The following is a 14,053-nucleotide window of genomic DNA, read 5'->3' on the forward strand; positions in this document are numbered from 1 at the left end:
GTGTTTTTTGTTTGTTTGTTTTTGTTTGCTTTGGTTTTGTTTGTTTGCTTTAACCCGTAAAATATTTTGGGAAAGCTTTAGGTACTTCATTTTTGAGTGCTTTTCTGAAATCTACACGGTCAGTATTACTATGAGAGAAACAAGATTTTGGAGAGAATAAAATACACTGTATTATTTTAGTGCTAACCATTTGAGCTCTCCTTGTTTTATTGTTTCTTCTCCAGCATCATCAGACTTGAAACATTTTAAAATAGACATTCCAAAGTTGTTTAAAAAACAGTCAGGAAAAGTATCATTTATCCAGCTTGTCAGTGATTGAAGACAGGAAAAAAAAACAAAAAAAAAAACAAACAACACCTATTCAACACCATCCTGAGAGGCTAGTACATTTATGAAATGTACTCATACTAAACTGATGCTTTCAACTGTAACCTAAGTAGAAGGAAGCAGAAGCATATCATGATGCATACATAAAGACCTACCTACTAGATCAGGCTGTAAAAGGTATTAACTAAAAGCTATAAAAATCAGCAAATAACATGCAGAAATTAATCACTTACTCAAGTAATTTTTATCTGCTACCACAGTAATTCTAGACTGAAGAATATGCACAGTTTGACTAATTTAACAGGCCGCAGTTGAAATTCTGTACTCCTTGAGGGGATGCAAGTATGGTAGCAATTTGGGTTTTTAACAGTAGCCATTAGAGGTTACAACACTATTTATAAAGGTACACTTGCTTTACTGTAATAAATATTAGATTTTGCTTATTAATTGTGGCAGAGTAATTTGACAGTTATTAATGGTCCTTTCTAAAAGGTAAATGAACAATTAATTCTTTTCTGTATAAAGGTACTTGAAATTATGCTATATACGGTGTACTTTTTCTAGACAATATCTTAATTCTAGAGAAGTTTGGAAAAACTATGGAAGATTTAATAGAACGGGGAACTTCTGGCTAGATGGTAAGCATAAGAGTTAATTCAAGAAATTTCTGAAATTGGAGAAGAGCTGTTCATTCTGAGATAATTTCATCTGATATATTCAAGGCAAAGGACATGCCTTAAAAAAGTACTGCCTTAGAGCAAAACTAAATTTGATTAAAATATAAATTACTTCAAACTCAGGAAAAAAAAAAAAAAAGAAAGTTAAATTCCAACGCGGTAAATTCAAGGACAGTAGTTATAGAAAACTGACAAATACCAGATGACTGTTGGAAAATTTCAGAGAGGGCCATCAGTTCGATGAGAAACCAAGTGCCAAGGCTGGTGTTCACTTCTCAGTGTCTCCACTCAGAAAACACCCCAGCTCAAACCCTTCTGTGCTTGTGCTTGTATTTTATTGTCAAATCAATCCACTTTTCAGTCAAACTCTATAGCAGTAGCTATGACTAGCAAAACAGAGTCCAGTTTTGAGGTATGTGTCAAGTGACCATCACAGCCACTGATCATTTAAGGATGGATTTGTTTTTTAATAGCATCACTGGGGGATGTACTAATCACAAAAGAGTTTTGTTTGTTTGTTTGTTTGTTTGTTTTCTATATTTAAAATAAGCCTGACTTCCCATCTTTACATTTTACAAATAAAAGGCTGGAAGAGTTCATTAGTAAACAAGATGAAAAATTAAAATTACGGTCTAAAAAGTCAAATTCTTTAGACTGAATGCCACACTCATTTACTCTAATGATACCTGTAATGACAGTGTATATTAATAAAGAAAAAATATTTTCTATACTTCCCACATGATATGTATTAATTTGGGTAAATAAATTCCACTAAATTTAGCATATATTAAGCATTTATTCTCATAATTTCTTCATGCTTCTATAATCTAACATTCTCAATTTTTGTATTTTAATGTTTAAAGCACATTAAAGATACATATTTCTTTTCCCCCTCTAAGTAGTAATACACTGCACAACCATACAGAGGGTCAAACAGTTAATGTGGCACGAGTCTCAAAAAGGAAGCAATTTCCCAATGGTAAGCCTTCATTTTTATTTAAAGAACATGCTGCAAGTTACATGTTAAGTAATTTCATGGCTGTTTTCTATGCGAGTATCTCATACGTATTGATAAAAATACCTTTATATCTGTTTTGTATCATATTTCATAGAGTAAATGTTAATTTGGAATATTCCTAAAGGGGAAAAAAAAAAAAAAAAAAAACACAAACAAACAAGCAAACAAAAAAAACCTTTTTCAAAGCTCAGGGCATTTCCTGTAGCAGGACAGGTAGCTGAACAGTTAGAACAGGATGCCTGAACACTTAAGTGCAGCACAAGTTACCAGCCCAAAGTATTACAAACAGAAACATACAAAAAAAGGAGAGGAAGTAAGCTTCACATTGCTGTACTTTCTCTGAAGATTGACAGCAGCCATCTCTCATCTCTTGTTGTATTTCTTTCATTGCTCCCCATTACACAAAGCTCCCCATTACACAAAGTGTCAGGGCACTCTTTATATGTCATGTTCTTCCCCTGGATCTTTAACATTTTAGTTTGCTCTCCACACCACTTCTTTCCCAGTTCCCACATGCTTCCTCCTGCTGGGACAAGAACATGGCCTGCAGGCAGTGCTCACACAGAAATCGTTAAGAGGTGAAAGTAGAGTGTGCAGCAGAGTGCAGCAGCGGAAGACTGAGGTGGATGCAAGTTGTGGACTACAAAGGACTCAGAGAAGAGTGTCTGGACTGCTCCTTTGTGGAGAAAACAGTAGCAGCCACTTGCATGGACAGAATAAACTGTCACAGAAAGATGAGAAATTACAGCATTGCAGATGCTAGGAGTTTCTGTAAATGGCCATCTGTGATGGTTTATAAATATTTACAGTCAGTGATACCATGTTGCAAGGCAGGTGACTGCACCATGCTTTGGTGAGCCTTGCTTTGTTCTCCTCTCTGTTGTTGTAGAAGAACCTTCCCACCCCCACATGAGATCAGTTATCAATCACCATCATTGTTCTTTTCCATCTCCTGTTGTTTTTTTCCCCCCTCTGAAACATAAATTAGTATCCGAGAGCCATTGTTCCATAATGGCCTTCACACAACAGAACTGTTAATGCAAAACAGGTAAATTAAAATGCTAAGAAATACAGCTCTGAATGTGGATTATAAACAACAAGATTTCCTAGTAACAGTAATTCCTTGGTGATTTGAACTCCAACACCTTGAAAAAATAAGATACAGCTCTTTCCAAATGACAGCTTTGTAACACATACACTACATGAAATGTGTCTTGGGAAAAATTTACACAAGGTTACCATATAGAATAAACACAAATTGATCGTGTCTATACAATATAGGCTGAGTATAATGAAAAACAGTTATGTCACTGAAAAATGTTCAGGCCTGAGAGCAGACAAAGGCAGAACAATTGCTAATTGATTTCTAAGTAACGCCTTTCTGATGCAAGTATTATTTTAAAGGATACATTTATAACTGTAAAAATACACTGGATCATCATTTTCTGATTAAGATTTTGTAGGACTGTCACTTGTGATACTGACTTAGCATTTAGCTTGAGGCTGGAAGTAGCATAAGAATTACTAAATCCACTCAAGATCACTCCGCATTTAGAAAAATGATACTGGGTGTTTCACATCAGTGAAGCTAGGTGGAAAAGAGCTAAACAGCTCATCACTACCTTTTTTATTTTTTTTTCTGTGCAGAGTTAATTATTCTCAATAATAAAGCTTTTCTAGTTCCAGCAACACCACTGAAAATCCTTACAAACATCATCTTCCACCCAATAGAATCAAGGTAACTACATTTTCAAATACTACAAAATTCAAGATACTTCAGAGACTAAGTTGATGAGATGAGACTTTGGGCCAACTACATTTCTTTCTTTACCACAAATTATCTTTGGTTTTCAAACAGCCTTTCTACAAGGGGCACTCACAAAAACCCAGTTTTCATCAAGAAGGAAGGAATCATGCATACTGTGTGTACGGTACTGTTTTGTACACGTACCTTTATCAGTCAAATGGGTATTACCAAACAATAGGAGTAGCTTTAGCTATTTTTTATCCACAACAGAAATTTTATACGTAATAGAAATACAGGAAGAAGACCACAGAAACATGTGTCCCCATTCGTATGTAAAAGGAGTGCATTTTAAATACATACCCCTATTTCAAAGTTATGGGAAAAACTCACCAATACTTTTTTTTCCAGCAAGCTATCATACATTCTATGTCATTATGAAAAACTTACATGCATTTGGTGTTAAGATTTGTTGTCAACATTTTAAAGAGAAGTTAAAAAAAAAAAAAAAAAAAAAAAAGTAAATATTTCTTAAGAATGTATGCAATATGTTCTTAATATGAATAATGGCTTTCATAATATTTAAGTTTGATCTTCTGACAAGAAAATGCAATCCTGGTAGACAATGAAATAGCAGAAATGATCCACATCATCATTTCCTAGATTAAGACAATATCAATTTTTTTTTTTAATGAAGCAAAATGATAAATTTTGAGTTTATCTTCAGGTATGTGATAACAGCTCCTGAAATCTAAAACAGATTTTTGCAAGTCTGTAAGCTAGCAATAAAAGGGATGGCAGAGAACAAGAAATATTTTACTTTCACAGTACCTGCATGAAGCCATATTTGAGCTAGAGTCATCCAAGGATGCAGGGGACCTTGTTTAGGGGCACTGCTTTGCAGAGATGAAGCAACTTCAGACAGCGCTTGTTCTACTCTAGAAGCTGCTATTGACGTCGCGTGGACTGAACCTGTACAAGTAATTAAAAAAAAATACTAATCAGAAAAAGAATAAAGGACATACTTATTGCATAAAACAGTTAGTCATAAGCCTTTTCTTAACAAATTTTACCTAAAACTCCTCTAGATTTAACTTAAACATACCGTTTTTTTTTAAATGTCAGATTAATTTTCCCTGTTACAGAAACTTGTATACTGGTCTGAAAGTCTCTATACTAAAACTACACTGAACACTGGAAACTGTACATGATACATTTTTGGATTGCTGCTATGAATACTCTGTTAAACTCGACATCTTGTGTGGCAAACATACGATCCAAAAAAAGGTTTGTGATGGTGTCGTACACTGTAATCTTCAGTTTGCTGCATGCACTTTGATGTTAGTAATTGCTATGTCTTTCCACAGAGTGCAATTAGATGACTATTTTAAGACTAATAATAGCGTTTTTAAAAAAGAGCTAAAATATACAACATGATCCCATTACAGATACACAGTTAAACTGCATTGAATGTAAACCTTAGCTAATCAAGAAGGCTGAATTAAAATGCCTTGTGGAAAAAAAATCTATTGCATGAAGAACAATCCCAAAGTTGCCTTGAATAATTCTCTTCATATTAAGCATTTACGAGTGAGATTAGAATATCATGAGCAAATACTACCTTTTTCAAACTACCAGATGTGAAAAAGCTTCTATGACAAGAGAATACCTAATGACAACTGTACTTTGCATATTCAGGTTACTGACAGTGTCTTTAGTCTTGATTTACTTATTTTTTAAATCAAGACTACTTATATTTTAATAGACACTCTTGGTCATCTAAGCTTCAATGTACCTCTTGTTGTATTTATAATTACAAATTACAAAATCTCATTCTGACCATGTCTGATTAATAAATAATGGAAGTAAAATATTTCATATTGGATCAGATGTATCCTAAGCCCAGCTCCACACTGTAATGGCCAACAACAGCAGGTACCTTAGAAGAAAGTATTGAGTCCCAGACAGGTTGAACCATATCCCACAAGTTCATCATTAACAGTTAAGCAATAAATAAAACCTTCACTCTCAATCTCAGAGATTTTCTAAGATTTTTAATGAGAAGGGGTTTCTCATACAAAACACGCGTTCTTAAGTATGACAAGATAAATCAGCAGACTAGAAATGTAGAAGGAATTCCTACTACACAGACCAGTGGAAGAGGAAGTTTGTCTGAAAGCGAGCAGCACGTTTCCCTGAACTGATAGAAACAGAGGAAAAGCAGCACAGGACTTTGTCATCAGCATTTCTTAGGTCATTTTGAACAAGGAATTGCCCTAAGGTTCTGAAATGGCCGCTGGCTATGGAGTTTGCTTTCCTCTGCTGGTTGAAGAAAGAGCATACACTTCAGCCTGCATCAGAGCTGAACAGTCACTCAAGTTTCTGTGTATCTTTAAGACTTCCAATGAAAAGTAAAAAAGAAGTCTAAGCAAGAAGCATTTTTTGCAGAAAATTACCAGCAAACGGTATCACAAATAAGCTCTAGTCACCAGTAACCTTGCCTGACCTCCCTTTCTGTAAATGCACGTCACTGCAGCCTGTCACTTGTTACACTTCCAGTGCAAGTAACAGCAAAGAACCTCCTCAGCTCTCCAGCAGAAATTCTAAGGTGCAATTCACTGACACACAGGATTTCATCTAATCCCTTCCTTCTGAAAAGGAACTATCCCATTTAGAATTAAAAAAAGACTATTTTCTATAATTTAAAGCATGGACCCTGGCTGCTAACCAGGCCGCGAGTTATTTCACGTAGAAAGTGCGCTACTAGGTTTTAAGTCTCCAGTACTTAATCATAAAATGTACATGGTAATATATTATTAAAACTTGTTGTACGTCAATTTCTATATATAAAGAACTAGTGTGATAAAATTTCTACAAGCAGCAGTGCCATGAAAGCATTACCACCTACACTCAAGTTAAAACAGGGTGGATACTGAGTGTTTTCTATGGTAATCTACTCCTATCCGGGACTTTCTGGAAGAATAAAAAGATAGTGTTTTTAATTAAAAAATATATATTTCTAGAAGATTTATTTCACAAAGTGCTATTATTAAAGTGGCTTATTAGGACAAGGGGTTATGGCTTTAAACTAAAAGAGGATAGGTTTAGATTAGACATAAGGAGGAAATTCTTCACTCGGAGGGCTGTGAGGCACTGCTCAGGTTGCCCAGAGAAGCTGTGGCTGCCCCATCTCTGGAGGTGCTCAAGGCCAGGCTGGATGGGGCTCTGGACAACCTGGTCTGGTAGGAGGTGTCCCTGCCCATGGCAGGGGGGTTTGAACTAGGGGCATCTTTAAGGTTCCTTCCAACCCAAGCAGTTCTATGATTAAAATTGCTTTTATTTCCTTTAGGAAAAAAAATATTCCTTAAGGTATTTCAGCAATTAGTTCTCCAAAGAAAAAACAGACGTATATACAACAAAGTATTAGTCTTCAAGTGTCGCTATTTCAACCAAGCTACTAAAAAAAAATATCCTCTTATCTTTCATTATATTAATATAGCTGATATAAAAGTGTAGTATAAGTTCCTCATGAACCTTAATCTAAAATTCAACACAAGCCAAGTAACTTAACTGTTTTAGAAACTCAGATTACAGATTATTCACTATATCATCTAAATTTTGGCTGCTTCTAAAAACATCCCAAGTAAATGGTTTCTTTGAGTTTAAATTTGAAGACCAAATTTTAAGCATAATACAAAGAAACTTGGTGTAATATTTCCCAGAGGTGTTCAGAAATTCTAGCCATTGAAATCCTTCACACTTCAGTCTTATTTAAAAGCATGGAAAACTTAAGGATGTTGAACAGCACAAGAGCACCAATATTTGTGGGGTTATGTTTTGTTTCTTTAAAAACCCTTCTTGGCAGCGGCTGTTATGAGCGATCAGAAACATGACTACATGGTTTCCAAAAGGAGGAGGGATGACCTCCAGTAGAGCCTTGCATGTCTAATCAGCACTACCACTACATCTTTTATCACAATTTCGCATCTTTACTATTATTTACTTCTTTATTAATAAAATAGCAGCAGTCTTCTTTACAGTGCCAAATTCATTCAGGAATCTTTCAGGTACACTGCACTCATACTGATAGCTCTAACCCATAAACTCCTGAACACTTCTTTAGCTTTGACACAATGAGCTGCCACCTGACTCTTTCTGGCAATTTGTGTTAAAACACAGTGAGTAAGCTTTATTTTTATATGCAAGTAAAGATAATTTAAAGAAGTCTCCTGTGTGCTAAAAGCTTCTTCTGACCTCTCTACACATTCTACTTAACCCTGTTCTAAGCCCAGGGGCCTCAGACTGCGATCTTTATAATTACATTGTAGTTGTGTAATTTATACTAATTTCAACAATAAGCAGTTAAGACGCACAATGGTTTGTGAGGGTAGAGTGAATCTTAAAGTTTGCTTGAGGCCTCACAGCCCTTACGCTGCCAGCTATTTATATGCTGGCTCCCTGTTGGTTTTGTCATAAGATCTGTTCTCTCTTCCCAGCCTTACCTGTACTTTTCTTATTTTAGTCTGTGTTCAGTAGCCCTGAGACAATCACCAACAAATCTTCACTACAATTGCTACAATTCACTCAGATGTAGCTTCCTTTAAATGCTCAATAGAGCAATAGGAATTCCTTGATTGCAACTTTACCATATCTTAGATGCTATACAAATATTCTTGCTCTTCCCGAGAATTTCTAGACCTGCTACTATAGTGTGACACTTAAGAATAAAGAAAAAAAAAGTCCTTCAAAATACCAAGGCAAAAAAGAGTGTTTCTTTTAGGATGCAAAAGGATGAGGTCTGGAAAAAGAAGATATATAGCCAAAATCAATCCCAGCTACTCATTTCCATTTATTCAGTTTTGCCTTAAGGCTTGTTTATACTAAATGGTATGGCTGTGAAATGGGGACTGTCTTTGCAAAATCTTGCATATATTATTTAAATTACCTATTGACTAAGATTTGGAAGCACAACTGCATTGCACACGACAAAGTATAACAAAACGCCTTAATTTTTCCTAACAAAATGTTTCTAAACAAAAAAGTTTCCTATAACAACATCTGTCCAGAATTTACAGAGCGTTTCCACGCATCATAGTAACGTAGTATCTGCAACAACCTGTGGTTATGTCAATGCTTCAATTCAATAATCTAACCAGAATACCTACCAAAAGGCTTATATAAACACAATTTAACCAAGAGGAAACGTAGTCTCACACAGAAACCTTTACTTTCTAAGTCATACCTACAGTTCAACTTCTGTGAACAACAAAGTGTTCAATTTACTTCTCTTCAGATTTTTCTTAACACAAATATTACAAGAAAGTCTGCATGAAATCAATCTTTTAAATACCATCCATAAGTTACCCCATGGAAATAGACGGCATGTCATGACTTTTTCAGTCCTTTCCTTGGACATTGCCCAAAAAAATCTTAACAATGTTGCCTTAGGGGCAGGGACTAACTAAGACATGGACTCTTATCAGCACTTGGAGAAAAATAAAAACCAATTTGCCTCACATTTTCCTTCTGAAAATGGGTAAAAAAAAACCTGGACCGACATCCTTCAAGAAACAGGTTCACATCACCTGACAAAAAACACCATAAAAGGATTTTTTATTTATACTACAAAAAAGAGTGTATTATAAAACAGTTTCATAATTTATGTAAAGAAAAAATGCTTTAAAAGCAATGCTCATGCAGGAGTGAAGAGGAAACAAACCCATGGCTTTTAACTTTATATTCACACAAAGCTGCCAGTAAGAACATTAGTGGTGCAACATACAGAGAACTGTGCTAAAAAAAAAAAAAAAAAAAAGGCAAACACGTGATAGAAAGAGGCAGTAACTTCTACAGGACTAATGCATCACTGGTATGATGCATTTGATACGATAGGCAGATTTCATCAAAATTAACATTATTTTGTATCAAATTTATTAGGTGTTTGAGACACCTTTCATAATCAAAAATTAGAAAGATACCTTATCTTTTGGTACTGTTATGCATGGAGATTTTAGTAGTCATGTACAGCCAACATCATTTAGAATATTTTCTCCACTTTCTGAAAAACATTTTCCATGCTTAGTCACCATCAAACATGCTGTTTTCCATTTCTTCTTATTTTTCAATGAGAAACAAATTCAAAATTTGCTATTCAAGGCCAAATGCACAACTTTATAATGTAACTGGTTAGAGAGAAAGAATGTTGTTTTGAATCCTGGTTAAAGCAGCAATTAGCTTTATTGATCTATATTTTTCATTTTCTTTTATTTAGCTTGTTGGCATCACTTCATTATTTTGAAGTGTACTCTTAAGAGATTTATTCTACGTGTAAAATTTGTACCACAAGAGAAAGTAGTTTATTTCAACTCATGACAGAAGTTGCAACGTTACCTTCTAGACCAATATACTCCTTAGGAACAGCAGTGGCATAAAATCTCCTATAATACAACATACTGGCAGCTGGACATTAGGTTATACAAAACCTTCCTAATATATCTTTATTTGCAGCCCTGTAGAAATGAATACTGCCTCTTTAATTATTAAATGCAAGTGTTAGTTGAGTGCATTCAGATCTTGTAAGATTACAGACCTTAGGGTGAATGGGCAAAGAGCATCAGCCTTGCTTTACACACTATCAAGCTTCAACTACTGATGAACAAAACATGTACATTTTGTGGTAAAGGAAAAGGTGATTTAAGTCCTTAGGAAATTAATGGAACTTTACAGTGAATACTACTTACAAACTGAAAAGGGGGAGTAAAAACCATGAAAGTAAGCATCTGATGGATTGCCTTTGAACAAATCAAACCATAAATTAAAATCCAAACTAAGAAAGAGAAAAAAATAGATAAATAGAAAACAAGAACTCCAAGAAAGCCAGAGGTTTTCTGATAATCTTCCAACCATAAATCAGGTTTCCAAAGGATAAAGATTTTAAATAAGGAGATCACTGTTTACAATAGATATTGTCATAGAGCCTTTGCTACACCTCTAAGATCATGATCCTGTTCATTAAATTGTAAATCAAGTCAAATAAAGTCAAAAAGTCTTTTGTTCTTTCACCAGAAAAAAAAAAAAAAAAAGAAAAAAAAGAAAAAAAAAGAGGGAAACATGAGATTTTCATACCTGTTAACTATACCAGAAAGCTATAAGCATCTAGACAAACTTCTACTTATTCAAAATAGAGAGCTTTGACTTTCATAAATTATTTACACTGTACAAAGGACTCCAGTATCTGTGTGAGTTTTTTTTCATCCTTCCACTACTGCTCATCTATATGTTGGAAGCTCCTTTCCCTAAGAATACAGCAGTTTTTATCTGAAATGGAAGACTTGGGCTTTACATAATGGAATTTGTGCTTGGACTTATACATTCTTTTCATGTGCCTTCACTGTTGAACGAGGTCTTATTCTCTTGTAGGCCTGCAAAGAACAAGCAATTTAACGCTGGCTGGCATGTACACTTTAAAGAGTAGGCCTGAGTAGTACTCTTTAAAGGGTTAGCAAGTTCAACTCAACAACTCTCAAAGGGGGTAATAGCAATTAACTAACTATTCAAATGCCTCAAGAAGAAAGTCAAGTTTCAGCTAGTTAAACTTCTGTAGGACACATTTCCTGAAGTCTAAAGGAAGCGCTCTCCAGAATTTTCAGTTGTAGGCTTATATATGAGCTAGTGTTTTCAAAACTCATGTCTTATCTAGGCTACTTTAATGAGTGAATTTTCGTAATACTCAAAGATTCATTCTATAGATTTTGTTAAGAATTAGTATCTTTGACACAATGCCAGTTAAAGTTTAGTGTCAACAGTGAATTTTCTAAGACTAGATTATAGTAAATGCAGTAACAATTACAGTGCTACACCCAAGACTGTGAATGAAGGACAATTTATCAAACAAAAAAAGAGTTAAAATGAAGTATCTAAAAAAGTAACTTGATTTTACCCTGCCACCTGAACTATTCTGGCAGCATTACTATGTAGCTTGCATGCAAGCATGGAAATTGATTCTGCAGCATGTTTAAACTGGCATCATTTCAATTAACAGAATGACTCCTGATCTGGAATAGCAAAATGCTGATTTTCACTACTCTATTGCCTTTGAATCATTTCAATATATCTGCCATATTAAAGCATACATCGATATTTAATGCGATTTTTCCCCCATATGAAGTTTCAGGGAATGTTTTGTATGCAATTAGCTAAAAAGGCTTTTAAATCAAGGATCTAGACACTAAAATTACATCATTAAAAACTAAGATAAGAAGGAAATCCTGTGGAAAGGACAGTCTTGTTAGGCAAAACATGCCAGCAATGGAAATAATTACAGCCATAAATGCTACAGTGCAGCAGAGGACAATAGCCTACTTTAAAAAACACCTATCGTTTTCTGTAACAATCATGAGAACAGAATATTAAATCTGTCTGTAACTTTACATCTTTTGGGATCAATAAAACACTCTATCCTAAACAAACTCTTAAAACCCATTCAGAATTTAATGAAATACATTTGAAAGGCCAGATTTCATGGACATTGTGCTGAAGCTTAAATTGTTTTAAACACGGTTTATCAGTTATGAAGATTATCAGAAAAACACAGTACAAACACGCCCATCAGGAAGAGAAAACCAATTTACAGCGAGAAGGTGAACAGGGCTCAGGAACTTGGTCACAGTATGGAGAGGCTGCATGGGGCCAGACAAAGGTATCTGATTTAGGATGAGGAAGATGAGAAGATACAAACACTTGGAGAGGAGACTCTGTTCTTGAGAGAGAAGATGAGGAAGTATCAGAGGCTAAAAAGCGAAAGAAAGAGAATGATAAGGGTGTGGGGGGATGGGAAAGGAACAGATCCAAGAACAGGGTTTAATGGAGTCATGGATGCCAAAAAATGCAAAGCGTTTATTTCCCCATTCAGTAAGATGAAAATGGCTTCCATATAAAATAAATAGCACTTCTGAAAGCAGTGTAAAAAAATATGCTGTATTCATATGTACTCCTCTTCTGTAATAAACTTGTTTCAAAAAGAAATTAAAGATTAACTTTTCCCTGTGTTCTAATGTATGAGTTTATAAAATATATTTAGGAGGAAATAAAGACCAAAACTCAGCTACCAATGTTACTTCCTATGACAAACTAAGTGGAATGAAACCACTACACAATAGATTGAATAATCTGATTTTAAAAAGTTTGAGTGCAACTTACCTTAACCAAAATAGTCAACTGAAGCCTCAAGTGATTTGCATATGCTTATCTAACTTTGCAAAGGAAATGAATCTGTCTCCCTGTAAGATTTTACTTCAGTGAATGTTTCATAAACCCTTTTTTTTTCCCCCTCCATATTCAGCAATACACACAAATATGGGTACATGCCACTCATGGCAAACCAGCTGAAACAGAAGGCAAGCTCAGAGTAGGTTTGCCACAGTTCTTGACTAGGACATTGGATTTCTTACAAGGCTAGACTGGTAATTCCAGAATACATGCTTTTTATACTCCAAAGATTACAAAAATTTAAGCTTGCATCATTTAATCATTTCTGATTATTTTATTGGATTGGTAAAAGCTATATATAAACAGTGGCTTTTTTTTTTTTTTTTTTTTGAAGATCTTTTTGTTTTAGTTTCAACTTTTGCTAAATTGATATACCTAAATAAATATATTTTTTTAATATACATCTTTTACACCCATCACTGTTATTTGAATTTTAAAATCCTTTAATTTTTCTTTTGCAAGTACGGAAGACTTCAGATTTAATTTTAGCTCTCATTTCTTGTTACTCTGATTGATCAAACACAGTAACCAGCAAAAAAAAACAGTAACCATCGTTTCCACAGGTGGCAAGCAATTCAGGTAGTGGAATGTTTTCATGTGTGCATGTGTATACACATATGTAAGTTAATACATATGGTAGCATTATACTGTCTAAAGGGCAGCAAACATTTATGTCCTAAAAGGATTTTCCCCAATACTTTTTCCTTATATCCTCATTAAAATACTGTAAATGCCGAATTTGTTTTGGATTTCTTAAGACTGAGGATAAACAGAACCTCAGAATGAGCTCTCTCGGCCAATAGAGGTCTAACAACTTGACCATCTGTTAGTTCTATCATTTTTGCACACTTTTTTTTTTTGAGAGTCTACCTAGAGTTTTCTCACTCAAACACTATGCCTAGCTTGACTTCTGTTCTTACAGTAACATAACCTTTTAATTTCTGCAGTATTTTTATATACTATTCTGGAAGAAGAATTTTGGACAAAACTTTATACGGAGTTTTTACATTTACACTACTG

General features: G+C 34.6%; 1 protein-coding gene across 4 annotated transcripts in view; it reads right to left on the bottom strand.

The window, feature by feature from the left end:
* The window catches only part of TTC7B (tetratricopeptide repeat domain 7B), a 135,990-nt gene that overhangs the window by 30,878 nt on the left and 91,059 nt on the right, over positions 1-14,053 (bottom strand). For 2 of the 4 annotated variants that reach the window (XM_084522757.1, XM_084522755.1), the window contains 2 exons: positions 10,507-10,557; positions 4,598-4,738 (listed from right to left, as the gene is read on the bottom strand). In XM_084522757.1, the coding sequence (XP_084378883.1) occupies positions 4,598-4,738; positions 10,507-10,557 (192 nt within the window). Of the gene's footprint in view, positions 1-4,597; positions 4,739-10,506; positions 10,558-12,396; positions 12,556-14,053 lie in introns of all 4 variants that reach the window. The other 2 variants (XM_084522758.1, XM_084522756.1) reach the window with 2 other exon arrangements.

This window comes from Aythya ferina (genome assembly GCF_964211825.1).
Source record: "Aythya ferina genome assembly, chromosome: 5".
In the NCBI taxonomy this organism is placed as follows: Eukaryota; Metazoa; Chordata; class Aves; order Anseriformes; family Anatidae; genus Aythya; species Aythya ferina.